Raw genomic sequence first — 24,209 nt, 5'->3', positions numbered from 1 at the left:
CTTCAGTCTCCAGGTAATCAGATCTTTCTCTGCTGGTGGTCTGGTGGCATACCTGCCTGAATTAGCACGGATATATTTTAAGTGGCAGCATTTTTGGAGTCTACATTTTCCTTTCCTGGACTGGAACATTCTCTTTCCTTTGCACCGGATGATTTTGTGGTAACTGTGTAGGTGAAAACAAACAAGCACCACTGGCTAGAAGCAACCTGCATGCAATCAATAAATTACACAACTTGCGGAAACACTTTTCATAAAGCAGTTATTCCAGCTATAGTATTTAAGAACTAACAGATCCTTAAGATAAGCCTACAAGATGTTTTACCAAAAAAAAAAAAGTAAAACAATCATAGTGGATATGGAAGAGTAAGGATTTAATAGAGATACTGATTTTATAGGTCATTATAATCTCCATCTCTCCACTGCTCTTGCAGCACGTTCTCCAGAAAAACTGGAGTACTTTTCTCTGTTCCTCCACACCCACACGTTCTGATGATGTTAAAGAATCCCTTTGGGTCACCTCTCCATCTGTAGCACCCATGATTTTTCCTTCAAAGATGGCCTGATACACATCCAATTAAATTACTGGACAATTGTTCTTAGTTTGTATTTACCTTTGAAATCTGCTTCTTTAATTTTAAACCTGAAAAAAGGTGTGCATCTGAAAGCCCACCTACTTTCTTCATATTATTTAGTGTGATGCAAGATACTACTACAACCTACAAGCTTCACCTTCTGGTATGTTTTCATGTATCCTCAACTTTGAAAATGGCCAACTGGAGGAAAACAAAAACCCAGCACAACACAGCATCAGCTTCCAACACATATTCATCCGCAGCAGTGTTGCCGATATTACAGTGAGCATACAAACTTCGGGGGTATGCTTAAAGGGGGAGGAGTATCCTCGCCCTGTGAGGTGGCTGCAGAAGGGAATGAGCCTCTTGGCTTTGTGGGAATTTGCTGATAACAGAATTGAGTACGTGTCAATTTTTGAGTAGGAAAGGAGAGTAGTCTACCAAAAGTAAGTATGGAAAAAGTATCGCCATGTAAGCCAAATCCTATACTTTTTGTTCTCTAAATTCAACCTCAGTTCTCAGTCACAAACTATGGGTTCCTGATGCTGTGAAGCCTGGCATTGCTCTACTGACTTCATTTAAATAACACTAAGTCAGAAGAGTCTTGCTGTGTGTGTTTTCCCTGGAAGTCAGTATTTATGTACTGTATGATCTCACAGCACCATTTAGGTTGTAGAGGATTTATTGAATTAAGTAGGCATTTAGATCTGGTAGAGGTTACTTTTTTCCTGCAGTTCTTCAGAACTAACTTAGGCTGTTACAGCATTAAGTGGAACATCGCTATTTCTGTCCTACTAGATGTTGTTGTTGTGCACGATCCAAACATATGTTTATCCAAAAATACATTTCTTAATGCCATATGCCACAAAGATAACAAGAACATCAAGTTTAAGCAATGGACATGTGTTTGGCTATAAACATGGACATATTGACTATCTGTGTTGATGGAATCACAGTGAGATAAAACTGATTTCAATCCATTATATTCAGTTTCTTAACCCTGTTCTAGAAAACCCTGTTGAAGGTCAGAGATATGAAAAGGCATAAGCTAATGAATGCCAGCACACTTCATAGACTGCAAGCTGATTTCACATGCAAAGATCAGCTTTGTAGTCTTAAACTAACTATAATCAGTACAAATACGACTTCTACTCTGTCATAAAGAAAAAATTATCTCTGGACGAAAAGCCACCTTAGCAAAAAATCATAGCTTTTAACTGTGCTTATGTTCGAGAAGTCTTTTTTCCTATCACACAATGTTGGAAACAAGGCACCTTCACATTTTGGACTAAAATACTGTTTACTGAGGTAACTTAATCTGTGCTGCAAACCCCATTTCTGAGGATAGCAGGCATGAAAAGCAAGGGGCAGTTTTCCCTTTGCTAAATAGATCACAAATGAATTACTGTCCATGCTATTTTAGCGGGGTATGTAAGAAACTAAAGCATTATTGTGCAGTTGAAACTCATGACCAGAACCCCCCCATCCCTAAATTCACTTCAAGTAGGGTTTATTCTTACAGGACTACCAAAGGTGTATTATCACTGTTGTCCCATCTTTGTTTTTTAAAGTGTTATGCAATTACATATGTGCAACATTTTTAGCTCCTTGTCGTCATGGGAATAGGGGCAGCTGGAGAATGATCCCTGTATTTTATTGTTTTTTTTTCCCTTTCCCTATGTCTCAGTAACCTGGCTTGCAGAGAGTGTTTTAATAAGTGTTTTTTTAAGGTGTGTAATGCTATAGGGATTCAATCCCTTAAAGCACAATAAGAAAACAAACACTATTAACAGACTCCCAGAAATAATATATATGAATATCAGTATTTTATTCCTTAAATAAAATTTCATTCTTGATTTTGTGATGGCTCATAGTATTCTTTGTTCTAAGTTATTCAGTAATCTCAGCAATGAAAGGCCCAAAATCCCAGAGTGGGTAGATTTCACAAGGAGCTGGTTATATTGTAATTTGCTGTTCCCTTCAGTGTTGACCTTTACCTATGAAAAATGTAGAATACAACATTTTTGCAGTTAACCCTTTCTAATCTGTGGCAGGTGTAGCGATAGCCAAATACTAAAGCTTTATTTTTAAAAAACAACTATTGTGTTGGCTAATGCAGCCTGATCCTGCACCAGTCAACCTCGGTTTTGCCAGACACTTTAAAGATGAGAGTCCTAGGTCTCAAATATTCAAGTCTTTAGGGGCAAGAGGAATTTCATCTGTTGTCTTCATTCTTTCAGAAGCTATCTTGCACTGATTGATCAAATACATGATTATGATACATATCAAAAACATATAGAGCAAATAATGAAAATTGTACCTCCTACTAAAATTGTTTCTGTAAATATTAATGGATTTGAGCTAAAAAACCACTCTTCTTCAGAGTTTGCATTACCTTACAGTTACAGGAAAAATGCAATTCATGTTCCAACTGCGTTTATTAGATAATTTTCTGATAGATCTAACCAGTTTCACAGAGGTCAAATGTGTTTCTTGGTTAGGGTCCCCATAATTTTATATTCCATTCCCTACATTATCCATAATGTTCTAAAACATTAGCAAACATTTTTTTCCTCTGCTTTTTTTTTCTATATCATTCTTCTACGTACTGAACTATCACTGCCTGCTTCTTTACAATTTCTGCCACTATAACAACATGAGAGCTTGTTTTCTTTTGTCTGTGTCCACTGTACTTTTTAGCTTTCCATCTTGCCTCCTTCTTCCACAGAAGTCAGCTGTACACTCATGTTACCCTCCCCTTATCACTCCAGTGGCATAGCAACCATGACCTGCAGTGCCAGGAGACCACATCCTCATGAGCATGGAGGACTCAATACCCCTCGAAGGAATTGTGCCAACTATTTCTTCCACTCCTGCCTGCCAGTTGAAGGAAGGGCACTGAGTTTAAAAAGTCTGTGAAATGGAGATCTGATAAACACAAGTCTTACGCACCTGCAGAAAATGCCATCTAAAGATGTAGAATCAAACCAAGACAAGATTATATCAAGAATATAAAAAAAAATAAATTTCACACATTGCTAAAAATGAAAAATACCCTAAATTTGAAAGATGTCTTTGAACTGTTGAGATTTTGTTGTTTTATTACTTAGTGACAATGTAGGTTTTCATCAACGGCATATTCCATTTTCATCTTGGTTCTGAATAGTAACAGGCACATTATTACTTCCAGCCCAGGACTTTCAAAGGGTGGAAAGGAGGCTGAGAAGTTTAACCTTATTCCTGACCCACTGCAAATGCAGTGCCTGCAGAAGAGGGTAATCTTATTCTTGGATGTCATATGCTTCTATTTCTTCTTTTGTATAGGATTTGACAATTTTGCAGCTACTGGGTGATCAGTGGCTTTCAACTTGTCTGCAGGAAGACTAAACTACCAAAATAATTTTTCATCAGACCAGAATAAGAGTCTGTCTTATTATGTGGACACACAGTTGTTATAATTACTGCAGGAGAAGAATGAGGACATGGGGCTAGGGAAAGGAGTGGAATTGCCTGTTTTAATAATATGCCATAATTATCTATTCCTAGTAATTGTCAAGCCATAGCACCAGTAGTCCTCCAACTCTTTTAAATGCTGTAAAGATAAATACCTATAAAGGTAAAAGCTGTAAAAAATTATAATAATGAGGATTGTGTAGGACCTATATTCAATAAAATCGATCAATGCATTGAGAAGTGCAAGGTTATGTAATTATTAAAAGTTCTTCCACATCAAAAGCATGTTTCCAGAGCCCACATGAGCAGGTTGATTACTGTGTCTATCAAATACAAGGCTTCAGATGCTGCTCACAAATACCTGTAGGGTTAAAATATAATTATCATTTAGTAATTTTTCTTTAATACTAAAGGCTTCTCAGGGAAGCCCAAGGGTTATATGAATACCAAATTGATTTTGTTCTTAGGAATACACAGAAGTGACTGACTTTATAACCAGTGAAGAAGATACTGATAAGGAATTTTCAAAATTAAGTAGCTGTTTGGTCTTGCTAGTCTAGAAGCAAGATAAAATTGCTGGAGAAGAGGTTTCTCAGGTAACTTACAGAGCTGTGCAATATGCTGTCATGGCTCCCGAGGGATGAGAAGCAATTCCTCCAGATACGGACATCAGACTGCATACTGCTGTCACTGGACCCTGCACGCTATCTACAAAGCTTGCAGAATTTCATTTTGCAGGCCTGTACACCAAGATGACATGGGTCCAGCCTCTTGGTTTGCTTTTGTTTACTGAATGTTCCTCAGGAAGACAAGTCTTCATATGGGATATGACTACCATGAAAATGAACTAGGTTATGAAAGCACAATGGATGAGCAGTTACATGACTATTTCAGCTAAATATTTTCAGACAGTTCTCTTGTTAAGTCATAGTAGTTTATTACAAGTAAAATATTTTTCATTTCAGACAAATCTGAAAGCAGCTTAAATGTTAGTGCAAAATTGATATATCATTTACATGTTCCAAGTAGCTTGCTACAAAATAATTCTGACTCACATGGAGTATCACTTCTGGAAAACATTATATATCAGTTTAGTATGGTAATGTAGGAAGTTTTTCCCTGTATAAAAAGAGAAATTAAATCCTTTGTGCCATATGCATTTAGATTCTAGGTATTTTTCTGGCTTGGTGATACCAACCAAAACTGAGAACTACTTACGTAAGAGCAAATTAACCTGCACAACAAGTATCCCACTATTTTACTAGACTAACAAGAATTTATTGCAACCTAGGACATGAATTTGTGTAGTGGTGATTTCGGAGATAAAGGTTTTCTACTAAGTGCAAATAGGATACCAATAGTAATTTTTTTCATGGGAAGAAAAGCCTTAGCTATGAATTCTCACCTGAAAAGGCAGTTTTAAATTTGAATTAACATTAAAGGAATTACAGTGTTTGGCTTTAACTTCAAAGTAACTTCTTTGTTACTTTGGAAAGAAGGAAATGAAAAGAGGAAAGAAATCACAACATATAAATAAGGAATAGTGTTAATCCATGCCTGTATTCCCCCAAAAAATCAACTCACAAAACTATCCTGAAAACCAGTAACTTTAGCACTGTACAGTAAGATTTTAATTTACCTAAAAACTCTCAAGTTGTTACTTTCCCCAATCTAATATTTCAGGGGCAATTTTTACTTAATTTTCCATTTCTACCCTCAACAAGTAAGGCTACAAAACATTACACATTACATGATTAACATCTTGAAAACTGTCCAAGTACGTAAATTCAATAGAACAAAACATCGAAGTACTCAATTTCTCAAAGAACAATCACAATATGGCATCTCTGATTCTCCTTCCACAAAGCGTGGCAGAAAAGTCCTGTATTCTGTAAACATAAAACAGTAACATGCAAAGCTTTATTTCATGACACATAGCACTTGTTAAAACTTGAATTGATAAAAACTCACTGCTGTTTTCTCTGTGCTGGCCTAGCGATGACACTCAAACAAACCTTAGAGGTGACTGATAATAATCACAAAATCTACTATGTGCTCTTTTTGAGCTCTTCCCATTGTGTGCAACACAATTCACAGCATTGAAATCTTCCCATGAAATTGTCACTTAATACTTTAAAAAGAAATTCAACTCTAATCCAGTTTTCCAAATTTCTCAAGAAAACCTTCAAAGTTGAACTTTTTCCGTGGGAAAAACTACCTAATGCCTTTTTTGCTAATTGCAAAGCTTTGGGCTGTCTTTAAAAATCAGCATAATAATTTCCCAATACACTCAACAAGTTCCTGCTATTTTTCTTTGATTCAGTTGTTGAAATTAAGTTTACACCACAGCCTCCACCCTTACGTTTTCAGCTAGGAAAACTGCTCTTTCTCTTTAGTACCTCCACACTAACATTGTGATTTTGTTGACTCTGCTGTAGCTGCTACTCTCTTAAATTATACTGCAACATGAGACAACAAAATAAACAGAACTAGGGACACAAACATGGACTGAAAAGTTAACTTTCCTGCTCCATTAATTTCCTTGTCCACTTTATCTATCACATAAACCAAGAGATTGAGGCAGGTGTTAGGAAATCCCCTTTAAAGGGAAGAGTAAAAACAAAGGGTGAAAAAAACCAATGCTGCAGATTACACCTGTGATATACAGCAATAAAATGCAGACAGAAGCAACCAATTTTCCACACTTACTACCATTAATTAAGAAATGCCTTTTAGACATTGTGTTCAATGCAGCTGTTGAATATAATGGCGTGGTGAATCTTGATGGTGAACCCTCCTTTCTTCGAATCATAACGAAAAGGAATTTCATGTCTTGTGGAACATAGTTCTGATCATTCAAGATGCACAGTTTCGTAACGGAGACCATCAGAGACTTCTTCAGCAGCTTATACATACTCAAATAATGAAAAACCATAAACCATCAGGATGTTTCTCATTGCCTAGTTAGTAAAGAATCTGAAATTTTTTATGGCTAAATCAGTGGTTCAGTTTAAAATTTGAATCATCAGATACAGAAATAGCTTACTAAGTAAAAAGGAGTATTATGGGACACTTGGTCTTCAAAATGTCTTCTTCAAGACTGTTCAGGAACACCATCCTTTTTTAGTACTTGGTTGTTTCTGAGAATTGTACATACTTGTAATTCAGAGGAGCACAAAGATACCTAAACACTTTAAATCTATGAAACTCTTCAGAACTATGAAAAAAACCCTTACACATGCAGTTTTACAACCTATTATCCACACACTAATTATATTAGCAATTTGCTCGCCACATAGCCATGAGAATTATGATTCTACATATGAATACATGCTCTGAGAAGTCATAAATCAACAGAAACACAGGTTTAAAAATTTTCAATTTTGAAATTTATTTAGAACTCAGGGGTTAAGCGTGGTAAGTTTCCAATTGTCTGATAATAGCATACCCATGTCACTATCACGGAAATTGCACTAAATCCCTCTGCCCCCCTCCCCCTTAGAAATCTGGTTAGTTTTAACAGCCGGTGGTTTTGCAAATAGTGTGCTCTAGGACACTACTGCATTTCCTGAGTGTTCAAAGCTACTGTATGATACATTAAGCTGAAGGAAAAACAATGAAATTATTATTCAGAACTAAGCCAGCTATTTTACCTTACTGCTGAAGTATAGAATCATAAAATGCAATGTACTTTAACAGGAGATTGTTGTGGAATGCTTAAAAAGGGAAAATAAAAAAGGAAAAAACACCTTATTAAAAAAATGACATCCTTTTTACTTCCATTTTAAAGTAAATCTTAACTTCAAGATTATTAAAAATGGCCAAAGAACTTAAGAATAGCTCAGATGAAAATGTAGTTGGGACTAAAATATCCATGTTGGTATTCCTTGACCTTTTAGGGTATTCCTAGTGGCTCTAACAAAAGCAGCATAACAGGGTATCTCTGGTTTGTGTTTATCTTTTTAGTGCTCTTGAAAATGAGTTACTAACAGCACTGACCAGAGTGCTTAAACAGGATTTCAGACAATCGCCTTAAAATGCACTTCAGCTTTATCGTGCAAAACCAATCTAGTCATAAACATCCCCACATTAAACACAAGAAATTGTGCCAAAGTATGTGACGTGAATAAATGTCAGCTAATCTATCAACACATTGACAAATGTCAGCTTGTCTATCAAGCATTGTTCAAGCCCAGAGCAAAATTTCATTTGTCAGAACTGAACTCCTCCATGGGCAGACTGCATAGTCTATGTAAGTTACTAGTTTTTGTCCAGAAAAATCTCTTCGAGGTTGTATTTACATTGGCAAACAGGTTTAGAGGAGAGTTTCAGCCCTCTAAATTCACCATGAGTTAATACATCAATAAAGAGGTCCCACCATCTGTCAGCAGGATTTTTCCATGAAAGACCACAACTACTTCTTGATCAAAACAAAGCTGAAGCAGCGTCAGCTGATGGACATGCTAACTACGTTATTCTTGCATCATTTTTTAATGATGCATTAGATTTATTTTCATTTATAGATGATTTTAGCAGAAGGGTTCTTCAGGCTGCAGCTGAACAAAAAGCAACTTCTTGTCTCAAGTTTAATTTTTTTTCTTTATGGAAATTTGTTTTGAACGAGGAACTGATAGTATAGGCAGCTATCAGCAGGAACTACCAAGAGACGATGTGTTCCACTCTATAATAATATGTCAGTGGCTTGCCAATCCTTTTCCCTTAAAATATTTGTAAAAACATTGGAAATACCTATGAAATTTATAAAACAGCTCCTTAAACATCTGCTTAATGCCCTTTCCTTCAAATATAAAAGACCTCCACATTTCAGGGTCTTTTTCTGCGGATACAAGGGAGAGGTCAAGGAAGAGGTAAAAGATAGATAATTGCTATTTTTCAGTTGTTACAAAATTTAAATGACAACTACTCTAAAGATTAAATACAGACTTTACATAACCAATCACAACAATGGAAATAAATCATAACTGAAGCCATATAAAATCCATACCAGGTCAAGTGACAGTACATTAAGAATAACCTTATATGTTATACAGAAGATAATATAAACAGACTGTAAGTTATCTTTTCCCTTAAAAGTCACTGTCAGTAGGATCAGTCTTACTGTACAGACAAGTGACTCGAATATTTGTAATTACTAAGGGGGAAAATTTAGGTTATAAAAGAAAAATGTATCAAGTACACTTTTACGCATGTCTATACTATGATTTAAATTAAAAGCCTTAAGCATTCTCCTACACACTCCACTTTCAACCTAAATGGAACATCGCTTTCAGTATACAAACCTTAGGGAGGGCATTTCTAATCTAGTTATTTAAACTATGCTAAAAGACAGCTATCTTACAAAGGAGATTAAGTTCAGATGTTTAGAAACTTCAACAATTAACAATAAGAGGAAGTTAGAAACCCTAAACAGCTACTTGTATTTAATTATAATTACCTTTTAGAGAGCATTAGACTAAACTCCAGTATTTTCTATGATCATTGTATTAAAAGAAAGTTCTACCACACCTAAAGGATAAGGCATAGCCATCTACTAATTGGCATATTTTTTTTATTTGTCTCAGTTTGTGAAAAGGTCCTTATTTGTGAAAGCAGCAAAACAGATTTCAACTGAATGATTGCTATATGCAAAAGAACTGAAGGCAATTGCCTCTGCAGTGAACTTTACAGTTCTCAACAGCACACACGCAACATGCTATCTGAAAAAAGTTACTAACTGAACTACATGTATTAAATACTGAAAAAAGTTTTACATTTTTATTATAATTTATTTTATTTAACAATCTAAGAAGTTTGCAGCCATCAGAAGTTCCAGTGCAATTTCAGGTGCAATTGGGAATTCAGGAATCTCCGTAGAGCTGTTAGTATAGCGGACCTTGTAGGTGAAATACATGCATACTTTGGATAGGACATGGGATGGGATCTCTCTAAAATTCACCTCATTTGTTTCATTTTCTGCAAACTGTCCTGTAGAAGAAAAACCAAACAACAACAACAAAAAAAACATAAAACCAGAAGTCAGAATCTCAATTCACCGAAAAATGAAATGCTTTACCATACTAATAAAACACAGTCTAAACAGACTTGTCTAAGTCTGATATTTCTGGGTATTAGATTTTTCAGTGTAAAGCAGGATGTGCCACATTTACAACCCTCAAGAATATTAAGAACCTCTGCATTACCAAATGTTTATTTTGGCTGCAGCCTATTAATAATATTCTGAACAGCTACACCAGAAATTTAGGTTTAATTCTGATGCTTGCTTGATAGGTGCTCTAAAACTGTAGCATGCTCAGCTCAAAGTCAAGTAACAACGTTTTTTGTTTGTTTTTTTTTTTTTTAAAAAAAGGTATCAATTCAAATTTCTAGCTGTCTTATCCAAGAGAAAAGAAAAAAAAAGGTTTATAGATGTTCCATATCTGCATATGCACACTTATCAGTAGTCCCATTTGTGACCCAACTAGCTTTGAATTTCTCAGTCATTCTTACGCAAATTTGACAGAAGGTTGGAACCTCAAAGACGCATTAAGTTGATAAGTTGTGAAAACAGGCAGGCAGGAGGGACAGGGAAACCCTAGTTGTACTAGAGAAAAGGTTACATACAGTGTGAGTTTATCCCTATTAGATATTGAATAATTTATCTAAAGCCCAAATCTCAACACACAAGTATGTCTGATATTAGCTTTCTGTAGTACCTATAAGCATGAAACTTGAACGATATGAAGTCATCCTGTGGTTAGTCCCACAGCCTTTCTACTGTTATCTTTGTCCCTCTTTTCCTCATCTCTCTGGACTTCAAACTCATTAAGCTGAAAGACAATACAAAAAACTAACGTACTCCATATTTATGGGAGACCTAGCAATGTTTGTTTCCCCCTATTTCTACAGGAGTCCTCTTCTAACTACAAAGTAAAGCTACTTACTAATGTCTACACACATTTGCGTAGAAATATCTGCATGCACTCAAGCCAATATGGCTTGAGTTCTAGTACAGGACAGTAGGAAGCAACAGAAGAAATGTTAGCATACTGGCAATGTCACAGTACTGAAATAGAGCACATTTACACATCAGTGAAATGATGACCTACTGAACTAGACAGCAAGAGTACTTTTCCTTTTGAACTCATTTCTAGTTTTTATACAACATATTCTTGAATGCTGACTCCCTTAGAGAGTTAGTTTTCTAAGCAGGCTACTTTGCCTTTTATTTCTTCACATTGTTTATGGAACAAATTTCAGAGCAGGCCACATAACTACTCTTTCTTTCTCTTACATGTCTGGGCAGCTGACATGGAGTGGATCAGACACAACAGACTCACTATGTATTTTCAAATGCAGCTGTTACAATGACATTTAGCAGAACATTACACTGAGAATTCTAATTGCTCAGTTTGCCCAACTCACTAAGTAATTATAAAACATATTAAGCAAATAGATCTCTCCAGTAATCCCCCTTGCCAGAATCTGAAGGAGAATATGAGAACAACCATATTCTGACCATGTAACCTACTGCCCACCACTCAAGTGGCCAAAGATAAACGTATGGGATGAGGGTACAGAAGAAGGAAAGCACACGTGTTAACTTCTCCCTGTTCTCTCCTCCACCCTTTCAGTCTTCAAGAAATAGTTCAGACACTTCTTAAACCAAAGGTGGTCTCATATATACAGTAACACATGAGGTCCTTCCCCTCTTTATCTACCCTCCTCTCAAACTTAAGCTAATTTTTGTCATTAAGCTCAGGAACTCCTTGCCATAGGATCTTGTGAACGTGTTGTGGCCTAAACCCCAGTAGGCAGCTAAGCATCACACAGCCACTTGCTCACTTCACCCTGCAGTGGACAAGGGAAAAGGAAAGGAAGAGTAAAAACAAAAAACTTCATGCGTCAAGATAAAAAAATTGTGTAATAAGCAAAAGACAAGTGGAAGAAGAGAAAGAAAACAAAACAACTGATGCAGGGGTAATCACTCACCACCTCCCATAGGTAGACTGATGCCCAGGCAGTTCCCAATCAAAAGATGGCTAACCTCCCTAAGGAGGTTTTTAACTCTCCCTTTTTACTTCTGAGCATGACATCACATGGCATGCAATACCTCTTTGGTTAGTTTGGGTCATCTGCCTGGTTGTGTTCCCTCCCAACCTCTTGCACGCCCTCCTGTCTATTCATTGGGTGGGGCGAAAAGTGACAAACTGAGAGGGCCTGGACACTGTGCAAACACTCTTCAGCAACACTTGTGTTTATCTGCATTGTTTGGTCACAAATCTAAAACACAGAACCATATGAGCTGCCATGAAGAAAATTAACTCCATACCAGCCAGACCCACTACAGAATACTCTAAGTTCCACCATGGAGGTGGCAGTAAGCAACTATCAACTCTTGTTTGTTTTGAACGTGACAGCTACACATTTCATGTAATACCCTCAAGTTCTCATACCATGGATATGAAACTAGTACTAATGACACTGTAAGATGGCTAACTGTCCAAGGGCAGACAGAGGCCAATTACATGTCTGGTAGTACAATATGCTGCAGAGGTGGACTGTTCCACTGGAAACAGGAACTAGGCAGGATCTGGAAAAGTTAACATTTATTCCAGCTTTCACTCACTGCATGACATAAATTCAAACTGTCCAAAAGTGAAAATAAAGGACATGAAGGCACTAAATCTTTTGTACCTACCTGGTCCACTCAACATAGCTTTTATTGTTCCTGATGTTAATGCATGCTCTCTTTTTACAATGAACTCATGGCCATCGGAGGATATTAACTTCACATACATAGCATCTGGGCCCTCACACCCACCGTATGTTTTCTCTTCTCCATCTATAATGGAAAACAGATTTACAGTTTCAGAACACAACGACTGATTCATAACACTATGAATGCAAGCTGCAGTCATTTCTATGACTATGTTAGCAGACCGAAGAACCCAATACAACCAGAAATAAGACAGAAGCATTTTGCATATTTGAAGACGACTTCTTTGAAGCACTAAATCCGTTTTAAAGTAGGAATTTTTGCAAAAGTAGGAATTTTTTTATTAACATCTCTGCTCTGTCATCAAATTCTGACATGATTTCTAAAATCTGCATAGGGATGAAATTTTCCTTTAGACAGTCTCAAGTGAACTGAACATGCTACTGCTTCCCTCCATAAGGCTATTGCTATGTTTATCATACTAGTACTTACTAATATTTACCTAAATACATATCTAATATTTAAAATACAGACTGTTTTTTGAAGCACATGCAAGAATAAAAGCAGTCAGTATTCCTGTACTGAAGAAACAGCATGAAATAAGATCCATCCTCCGCCACTGCCCAGCAAGACCCAGAACTATAAAGCATTAGTGCACACCTGTGTTGGAAGCTTTGGTGGAAAACAGGGATAGTGCAAAAGCACTAAGCCCAAGGAAATGTGCAAATTCTACTCATAACAATTTTGACTGTTCTTTTTCTGCTTCCCTTCTCCCTTCTGTCTCGTTATACACCCACTCTCTACTTTGTTTCTCTAAAAACCCTTATCCCCTTTCCCGTTTTGTTCATTCATTCTCTCCTAACAGTGCTATCTTTAAAAGTTGAAAAAATAACATTACTGTTGTCACGACTGCAGACTTCACTCTGTGAAGTCTTCACCGTTTCCCCATCTTGCACCTGTCTTGCCTATTCGGGCAGCACACTCTCTGGGGTAGGAACCACTGACTACTTTGTGCCTGTACAGTGCTCAGCACTACAGGGCACCACCGCACGAAGGAGACTGTCCTTGTAGTTTGGTCTTTTTATGTTCCTGTAAACTCTAAAGTAATAAAGACTGCAGTAATATTAACATATTTTTGAAAAAAGTGAGTGTAAAAAAAACCCTCACCCCACTAAATATACAATTTCTATCAAATTCAAACTGGAAAGTTAATGCCTTCTTTCAAATACTGTATTTTATAAGGGACAAATATAGGAAGTATTGCTAAAATTCCATTTAAAAAATACTTGAATTTGACATTGCACATAAAATTTGTTTTTTCAGAACAGTATTAATCTTGTTCAAAAGTTAAAAATTAAAGTCCTGGACATTTTTCCATCTTGGAAAAGTTTAACAGAAGAGACCTGTATACTTCTAGAGAAGTAATGTACTGCCAGTATTTCATGATTGTATGCAAAAGTACCGAAGATAAAACAGATATAGACTACAAACTTGACATGATTGTTAGTGTTGTTTTTCCTTCTGACAAAACAAAGAATAGAAATCATATTATATTAATTATATTACAATCAGTACTTTGCATTGTATCTAGCGTTATAGGAAATATTCCCACAATCAGTTGCTTTGTGAATTTGAAGTTTAAATTGAATTACCATGTAGTTATTGCCAATTTTAATAAAGTACTGCTACTGCCAAACGTGCTAAAATGCATTCAGAAGTATAGCTAAAACTGCCAAATCATGTTTGATTAATCAGTCATTTGTAGCAGCAGATATGACAGTTTCAGACATTTAGTCAGATCACACACACACAATGTAAATTATCAGAAATTAGTCCTTATTACGATCTCAAGACAGAATTCAACAGGCTGACCTTGGTTAGCAAACAAAAAAAAATATTTAAAATAGGACATAGTAAAATTTTCTTGTCCACTCTCTAAATGTTTAGTGCTACAAAAGCCTAAAGGCATCTTATTTTAGAATGCATATTTTCAGCACTATGCATATTAAGCAAGTGAAATATATTGTTAGATAGATGCACTCTGAACAAGTCTTTCAATATATGAACAGTCATTTGAGAAAATCATCCTAAAAATGACCATAGGAAGTTCCATTAATTTTTGAGGCTACAAGAAAAACAGTGACAAGATCAACATTTAAAATCTTACAATCCACCTATTCTTTTGATGTAAGAGAAAAAAATGCTTCACATTATAGGAAAAAAAAAAACCTCCAAGATGATAAACTTACCCATTCTCTTCTTATAAAAAAAATTTGTTTCTTTTCAACAGCAGCTTTTGCAATAGGAGCGTCTGAAAAAACACAAGTGGTAATATTTTCAGTCAGTAGTACAATTTCTTAAGTCAGCTTTAGTTATCAGCCTTTATGTTACCATAAACACTTCAGAAAAGAATATGATGATACACAACATGCAATGTTGATGAGCATTACACTCTGAAAACATTACATTTTGAAACTTATTTTTGCTGTCCAGAGACTCCTACCATATTCAAGAATCTCCAAATTTTAGCTTACTTTGTAAAGAAGTTGTTCCCATAAACTTTTTAAAGACCTTTGACTATAAAGCCAGAGGTATTTCAAGAGCCTTATGACTTTTATCACTATAGACACCATCCATGCAATAGTATTGGGGAAGTAAGGAAAGTAAGTTTTGTCACACTGCAAAAGGCACTTAGGGGCTAAACGGCCTGTCTACAGGAAAAAGAAAAAAAAGTCAGGGAACAGTTCACCATGCTGTGAATAGAGGAGTAATTGTCCTGCCTTTCAGAGGGACCTTGACAAGCTAGAGAAAGGGGCCAACAGCAAACCAGTGAAATTCATCAAAGGAAAATGCAAACCCTTGGACCTTGAGAACAATCATCCCAGGCAGCAGTACCGGCTAGAGGCCAACTAACTGGAAAGCAACTTTGCAGAAAGAGACCTAGGGGTACTGGTGGACACCAAGTTGAACATAAGCCAGCAAGGTGCCCTTACAGCAAAGGCAGCCAACAGCACCCTGGGCTGAATTAGGAGAAGTGTTGCCAGCAGGCTGAGGCAGGCGATCCTGCCCCTCCACTCAGCACTAGTGGGACACATCTGGAGTGCTGGGTCCCCAGCAGGAGCCTGAAGGGCCACAGAGATGACTAAGGGATTGAAGCACCTGTCATATGAGGAGAGGCTGAAAGAAGTGGGATTGTTTAGGCTGGAAAAGAGAAGGCTCAGGGATCAGCCTAATCAGTGTGCACTAAATACCTGGTCTCCAATCTGTCCTTCCCAGAAGATTGACAGTTCCCGATACAGCCACCAATGTCACCTAGATAATCTACTTCAGACATTTCATGTAGGTATTCACATGGTAAGTTAACCAGGAGCTTCCCTAGCTTATCAATTGACATTCAGCCTACTGCATACATATTTCACCAGGAAAATGAATCCAAAGAGTTAGAGAAAAGGAAGCACTTATTTGCAAAACAAATCTGCTATGTTCAGATACAACATATATTTCTTTATGCTGAACTGCATCTATGCTGTGGATGAGAAATTCTACCCACCCACCTGCTGTCCTAAAATTCCTTTCACATCCATAGCTACTCTCCAAACATTAACCCAAATGAGCTACCGTTGTGTGCCCACAGGTTCAGAAAAACAGCACTGGTGATTCTGGGTGGTTTTCCAGTGTCCGGGACAGCAGACTGTTAAGTATTCTGACAATCCCTATTGCTTCAAAAACCAGGGAGCAACAGCAGAGGCACGAACTATGATTACTCACTAGAGAAGATCCCAGAGCGGGAGGTGTGAAAAAACAGAATAGAAACCACTCCCCCCTCCATCCCCTCCCTCCTGTATTTCTGGTAAAAGCTTAATGTAAGCAAACTGCGGGAGCCGCAAGATTTGAACAAAGTTTTAGAGAGATCTCATTTTTTCAGAACTTGCAGCTCTTTCCTACTGCTGATGTTTCCCTTCTCAACAACACTTCTGTGCTAATTTGTTCCATCTCCCTTTTTTCATAACCACAAATATGAAATAGTCTGAATGTTTTCTCAAGCTTTCACAAGAAGGCACTTTGTTATGTACACCTAATCAAACTACACATGCATAACAAATAGTTTAGTTGTCTGTGGAGAACTGAGCAAAAAGCATCTTCCACTTACATAGCTGTCTATGATAATTATCCTGATTTTACAGAAATATCTTACAAAATATATTCCTTCCCCACTGGTATAAGGAACATCTTCACCTGTACTCTTGCAGATGAAAAGTTCCTGAACATAAGGTGTGTTCAGGAATACCCTTTGAGAGTTAATTTGTGTACGCTGTCATAGAGATATCTTAATATCAAGTGTTAAATGCCTTTGCCATTTTCAATGATTCCAAGAACTCATCCAAGGAAATTACATTTGGGTGCTGGAACAGTTGAGGCATAAAATTGATGGAATCTTTCACCCTATTCAATAGCTTTTGTAAGTGGAAATCAAGCCTCTTATTGCAGAGTATCTGTTGCTCAGAAACTGAGAGGATACATTATTACTTCGACTTCAAAGAAGAGATAACTTGTGCTACCCCCTTCTCTAGCCACAAAACCCTTCCCCCTACATTCCAAAAAGAGTAGTGAAGCTGCTTATGATTTATAAATATTATTATTATTATTTATTTTTTAAAAACACGGAAGTAGTGATACCATTTTGTGGAGGTACTGGTGACGATAAAATGTGCCTTGGTTTCCAATACAAGTAATGCCACTAGATACAGGAATAGACAGGCTAGTTAGTGGGAATGCAAATATATTAACACCTTGCCAGGTAAAAGCATAATTTGAGGAGACTAATACAGTAAAGCTGCAGGAAACGAAAAAAATGTCTACACCGAAACATTAGAGCTCTCCCAAAAAACTGCAATGAGCATTTTAATCAAATGAGATGTGCTATCATATGACTAGAGGAAAAAAAAAAAACCAAACAGTAGTTAACACTTAAAGAAAAAAAAAATCTGGCTCAGTGGTCGAATCCAATTGTATTAAAGAGGAAAACAGAATAAAACCGCAGTAAGCATTAGCAGATTTAAGATATGCTGGAGTAATCCAATACCTAAAAGACAAATCAATTATTTCCTTGAAAAAACAAAATTCAAACAAGATGCAATCTGAATTAAGTAAATTTTCTGAGATTAAATACATGTGATAAGAGGGTAATCTTAAAATGAGAAAGAAACTTTCTACAAGAATACAGTATGATGTTGCAAACATGGAACAAATGCACTAGGAAAGAACTACTAGTTCCTCCAAAAATTATACCAAACTTTTTTTTTTCTTTAAACAATGCTGCCAGAAAAGAACAGGTAGATTTGGATGAGAGAGAAGTGGAAAGCACTGCAACAAGAGGGGAATAGAGTATGACACACACAAGTGACCGGTCCTGAAAAATGGCATACTAGAAGCCACACGAAATGAAGTGGAAGATTCCTGCACATAGGGACTGATACAAGCTTTTTTCACGTAGTCAGGGCTTGTTATTTGGCAGCACAGTCATTCTGTGGTCAACTATAAACCAATGCACCTCTGTAGAGGCAAAAGAAAAGAAAGAGGAGGTAAGGAAGAGGCAAATGCACATCAAAGATTTCTTTGCAATAGAGATAGGGAAATATGAACATTGTTGCACATGAGCAGCAACTTGTCTGGAATATCACACACAATTCTGAATTCCTGTTTTCAAGAAAAAGAAGTTCTAATTACAAGAACTACAGAAAGAACTACTAATATGACCAAAGAGCCTGTTATACAAAAGAAAAATTAGTCCTGCTTACGCAGCTTAGCAAAATAAAAACGGAATGAAAATAAATGTTAACAATTCATTAAAAGGATAAACATCAGAAGGAGATATGCCAACATTACGCCTTAGTTTAAGTCCAACAAATGAACATAAACTAAAAAACCCACAAAATTTATACTGCTATTCCAGAAACCAAGTTTGGTTGCAAATATAGAACAAAACTAACATTCTATTGTCAAAAATAAAAGATGCAGCATGCCTACCTGCTTTTAAGAGAAAGACATTGTACATTCCATTATATGATGCATTCAACATGTAAGTATGTAAGGGATACACTTTGGTTTCACCCAGTTTCTATTCTGATATAACAATGTGCCATTTCCCTCCCCCAAAAAATCTGAAAAGATAATAATGAATACTATTAGGAGCAGCAACAAAGCTGTTGAAGGACCTGGAGAATAAATCCTATGAGGAGCGATTGAAGGAGCTGGGACTGTTCAGTTTGAGGAAGAGAAGGCTGAGGGGAGACCTCATCACTCTCTACAGTGACCTGAAAGGACATTGTAGAGAGATTGGTGCGGGTGTCTTCTCATAGATTATTAGTGACAGAACAAGTGGGAACGGCTTTAAACTGCAACAGGGGAGGTTCAGACTGGACATTAGGAAAAAAAAATTCACAGAAAGAGTGGACAGACACTGGAATAGGCTGCCCAGGGATGTGCTGGAGTCACCATCCCTAGATGTGTTAAAGGGTCGTTTAGATGAGATGCTGGGGGATATGGTGTAGAGGAGAACTTTGTAGAGTAGGGCTGATGGTTGGACTCGATGATCCCAAGGGTCTTTTCCAACCTGAACAATTCTATGATTCTGACTCTGAGTATAGATTTACTCCTTACAAAATATGGACAGCAGAGAACACAGAAAAAATCAGAGAGTCAATGCAACAAAAGGGGAGGGAAAGAAAAACAATAAATCTGGGAAACCTGAAAAACCTAAAGAAGCAATAATAACCTGTTAGCATCTATTGGTTCCTCTTCTGGATCAAGAAGTGTTCAGTGCGTCATGACACTTGATGAAGATTAGATCATACTGCAGTTCAAGTTTATTATTCTGTGAAAAGCATCTTCTTCCCAACAACTATACTCAAGTTATGCAAGACAGCATTAACACGATCTTGCCAAGCCACAGCTAGTAGTCAACTATCTTATTGGTTCATAAGTTTAGAGAAAAATAAGTGGGAACAGCAATAGAAATACACTGAAAAATTGGCACAGAAAGCCCACTAGTTTTGATGTATTTATTTTTGATAGAAACCTTAATTTGTTATGTAACTTCCCCCAAAATGAGAAAAAAGAAAGGGACATAGAAAAGAAATTAGACAGATGAAGGATGCAGAAATCCCTGCCACACAGAAGTTATTGCTTGTGTGTGTAGAAAAAGCAGTGTGGAGGAAATTTTTCTGCACAGAAATATTTTTTCTAAATTGAAAATTGCATGCCCTTTAATATTAAATAATAGGTTAGAAACAGGAAAGTGAACTGATATGTTCTCTTACCAGAAATTCTTTTCTTACAGTGTATTTTCCAGTACACTATTTACTGCAAAACATGTCACTGTATTTTCCTTCTGTATAATAAGAACAATATAAATGACAACATTTGCCAAGACAACATGAAGGAAGAGACTCTGGGATTTCTGAAGATGCCTGGTAACTACCTATATTTTAATTACTTTTCCATATTTTATAGCTGCCCCTATCTGACTTCACCAAGACTACACCAGTGCAGCAGCAGGGAAGAGAACATCCAAGTTTTCTGAACACTCAAACATTTGCCTTTTTTATTATATATTTCCAGCCTGACTATTTCAGACTCCTGCAAAGAACCACTGATTTTTATTGAAGTACATTCATGATTCCATTTCCTCCTCAAGAAGCTTATGTGGCATTACCAATTAGGCAGCTCAGCTCCCTGCCTTTAATCTCAAAAAAGCACATACATTAGGCATGATTGCACTCCGACCTTGCCTCCTTAAAAAATAAATTTAAAAAAAAAAGAGCAAAACCTGCATTTGTTAAGAGAAAGATTACAGAAAAATGATAGGCCACCTTTTAATCGATGAGGGAGAATACAATACAACTAAAACCAGCATATTTGGCACAGAAAACTTCCAACCAGTCTAAAAGGGAAGCTCTTGCTGCAGAAAACATAAAAGGTTCGTTAGATATTAGAGAACTGAAAATTTTCACAAGTTGCTGGAATATTTACACATACAAGGTAGAATATAGCAAAGTATCATAAATCATGGTAATTAACCCCCAGAAAGCAAGTGTTCTTATTAGCATACTTAAACATCTTTTTCTCCTCCTTACAACTCTAAGAAGAAATACTATGGTATAGTAAATTTAGTTTGATCACTTTCCTACTTCTCCTGAGCATCAAATGCAAGAAAAAAACCCCAAAGCATGTCCATGACCCTCTCACCTCACTCCCAAAGCTGTGTGCTCATCTCTCAAGCTTCCCAGAATTTCCAGAATATAATTTCCTTGTAGATCTTGTATGTTGATGAGACTGGAATAGACTTGAAGGACATATTCTAATTTGACTGAACATACGCAACCACTGTACAGAATTCAGAACCCCATTGCTTTATTCTGGTTAGCACAAGAAAATTAAATCTCTGGAAACATTTCAGGCACTCAGATTCTTTGATCCCACAGAAAACTCTTCAAAAATTCAGATTATGGTCTAAGAAACTCAAATGCCTTCCAACTCATTAGCTGCAAAACTCACACATGGCTTTTGTACGCTTCAGCTGGTGACATTTCTGTATTCTACTCTATCAATTTTTGGAAAACGTGAGGCAAATAACACAAATGTCTTTACAATTCCTAGGTTAGTTTAGAAGCCAAATGTGACATTTTCTGATGTCATTTGTATATTAGTAAAAGTTCATCAGTAAACAAAGGCTGTTGTGTGTTAGAACAGTAGCCTCCTACTGTTCAATTCTAAATTCTAGTCTTATTCTTGATCCTATACACTAACATTTAAAAATACTGCTCTTCAGTATTCATTGTTCAGTATGCATCAAAAATAATTAATGTAAATAAGGATTGAAGCATATTTAGGAAACACAAAGGAAAACTGGTACAGCATGATTTCCCAATCAGCTGATTCACAGGCACTAAAATTCAAACATTCAGGGGCACACTGAAGTGTGACAGGAAGGTGTACTACAGGTGAATTCCAGTTAAGATAAACAGGAGATGAGGTAGATGTATGGAGTATCAAAGATCTCACAGAAGATGTTTTTTCTATCTGAAGAAAATTCCCAATAAAGTTTTAAGGAGGGGGAAAAAAAAGGTCAGGGGTATATTACTGGATTTTTTCCTAACATACAATAAAAGCCCTGTACTGTACACCTCTTGCCATTAGGGGGAAAAAAAGCTGTTAGCTTATTGCAAATTTTAGTAGAGTATGGATTTCTGTCCTCTCATTATAAGCATTCATCAAAAACTACTGTTATGCAAACTACCTCATAATGAAGATAATTAAATTCTGAACAATTCAAGGTGCAAGAGAACTTGTCAAACCACATCAAAATTCCTTTATTTTAATCTGACAAAACCCATACTTTTATGACAAAACTCAAGGGTTTCTTGTAATATACACCGAGAACTGCAAAAACACAGTAAAACACCTGAGGCTAAGTATACTTTCAAAAGATATTAATTTATCCCCACACAAAGCATTAGGGACAGAAGCACGAACATAAATGTATCAGAAAAAGAAATATGAGGTGGGGACATAGTAAGATGGTACCTCAGAGAATCAACTGGATCTCCTCACTGTTCCTATAGCAAGTCTTCACATTAAGGCTACATGCAACTACCTAAATCTCTTCATCATCCATGCCAGTATAAAAAAAGAAATCTCAAATTACTTTTCTCTGATACAATAAAACGCTGATCTTAAAGTATAAGGTATGCGCTATATTTTGGTCCTTAGTATAGCAAAAGGAGAAAATAGGAGCACATAAGGGTTTATTCACAAATAAGTACACAAAGTGGTTCTTATCCTAAAGCGCTCTCAGCCTTCTACTTATCTATGTTTTTCTGGCTTACTTCCAAATTTAACTTTTGCAAGTGATCTTCAGCAAACCCAAGTAAACAAGGGCCTATGACTAAGTCTCCCTACAGTGCAAGACATAACTCACAATCTACAGTATTAAACATCTTTAATAAAGTTTTGGCACATAGTATTACACGATGTAAGATTAAACTGGCCATCAAAGTTAACAGCAGCATCACTATCACCTATTCATATACATATATATATCTGAAGCCATCAATAACTTACCAATGCTCAGGTTCCCTTATATTAAAGCAAATTCCCCCTGTAAGGAACACATGGTACTCAAAAGTTTATTTTTCTTACTACATGTAAGAGTATCACCCTTTTCCGTCAACCTTGCTTCGCTTATATTCGTCGACCATTACAGCTAAAGCACTTTAGCCAGCACTTCTCACCTTGGTATAACAACCCCTGGGAGTGCATCCTAAATGCTTTCGGCCTTAGTTTTTCCCCTCTCTCTAGGGCCTGGCGTAGGAAGAGGGTGGACAGCATTTGTGGCAGAAAAAGTTTAAGAGCGATATTTAATTAAACCACCGTACCGGAAAGCCCCTTTCCCGGCGGCGCCTGGATTTCAAGGAGAGCGCTTCACTCCCGCATTTGGAGGGCAGAAACGCACCCTTCAACACCGTCCCGGCGGGGGAACCCCGATCTGGCACCACATCCCTCCACACACCCCCCAACAGCTCTCCGCGCTCCCCCGACCGCTCCAAGACTCTCCGCTCCGCGGCCCGGCCCCCGTCCAGCGGCCCAGCTCCCGTCCAGCGGCCCCCGCCTCGCCTCTGGGAGCAGGGCGAGGGCGGCGCGGAGGGCGAGGCCCGTTCCCCTCCGAGGGACAGGCCCCAGGGGGTGCCCCTTCCCCATTTCTTGCCCCTCTCACCCTCCCCCCCACCCCGGACGACGACGACGGCAGCGGCGGGGCCTCCCCGCCCCCAGCGGAGACAGCCCCCGCCGCCCCGGCGGCCACTCACTCGTCAGCGCCGCTCCCTCCGCCCCGCTCGCAGGGCCCCCGCGGTGTCGGGCCAGCTGCCTACTAAGAACTTCCGGCAAGGTCACAGGTCACTTCCGGTCTGGGGCGAGCGCCCCCCGCACCCTGCCCTTGGAAGACGTGCGGCTCCCTGCTCCCGGCATGCTGTGCGGCGGCGCGCGGGGCATGCTGGGCCGCGTAGTTCCCGGCTGGGCAGGTGCCGGTCCGCCATGTTAGGAGCGGCGCGGGGCAGACGTGAAGCCGGGGCTACCCGGGCAGCGGCTCCTGCCTCGGGGCTGGCAGGAGCCGGGGTGTGCGAGGGCTTGCCTTCCCAGGCGGCGCACCGGCAGGCAAAGTCCGAAACTCGCTGGCCGCGCGTCCTAATTGCGCGGATATCCGCTCTCGGTCTCGCTCCCCCCTGGCTGTCCCCATGAAGGCAATGCCCGTAGCAGCCCTGGGGATCCGTCTAAGAAACCCACAACACCCGCGGCGGTGACCCGCGGGGGCCGCCGGCAGCAGCCTGGCGGGGGCGCGGTGGAGTCGGCCGGACCCTTTCCGCCGCCGGAACCAAATCGCGGGGCTGCGGGGCGGTGGGGGCTGCCGCCTG

The 24,209-nt window shown here is 38.2% G+C and overlaps 1 protein-coding gene across 2 annotated transcripts; it reads right to left on the bottom strand.

The window, feature by feature from the left end:
• Positions 1-4,950: 4,950 nt before the first annotated feature.
• Positions 4,951-23,720, bottom strand: ELOC (elongin C). Of its 2 annotated transcripts, none has more exons than XM_074898836.1 (4): positions 23,034-23,075; positions 14,991-15,052; positions 12,724-12,867; positions 4,951-10,010 (listed from the first exon to the last, which is right to left on the bottom strand). In XM_074898836.1, the coding sequence occupies exons 2-4, from the start codon at positions 14,992-14,994 to the stop codon at positions 9,820-9,822; spliced, it is 339 nt and encodes a 112-aa protein (XP_074754937.1). In that variant the 5' UTR covers positions 14,995-15,052; positions 23,034-23,075; the 3' UTR covers positions 4,951-9,819. The 2 variants fall into 2 exon arrangements, with proteins under 2 accessions (XP_074754937.1, XP_074754936.1); XM_074898835.1 differs by lacking the exon at positions 23,034-23,075 and adding an exon at positions 23,607-23,720 and having other exon boundaries at positions 4,952-10,010.
• Positions 23,721-24,209: the final 489 nt, after the last annotated feature.

Source organism: Athene noctua, chromosome 2, assembly GCF_965140245.1.
Source record: "Athene noctua chromosome 2, bAthNoc1.hap1.1, whole genome shotgun sequence".
Lineage (NCBI taxonomy): Eukaryota > Metazoa > Chordata > Aves > Strigiformes > Strigidae > Athene > Athene noctua.
This window is presented reverse-complemented; position numbering and strand designations above follow the sequence as displayed.

Bases quoted from the DNA above. Each gene is read 5' to 3' on its own strand.
- ELOC (XM_074898835.1), bottom strand. The intron at 10,011-12,723 runs GTAGGTACAAAA...TTTCTTCTACAG, and splicing joins AGCTATGTTGAGTGGACCAG to GACAGTTTGCAGAAAATGAA.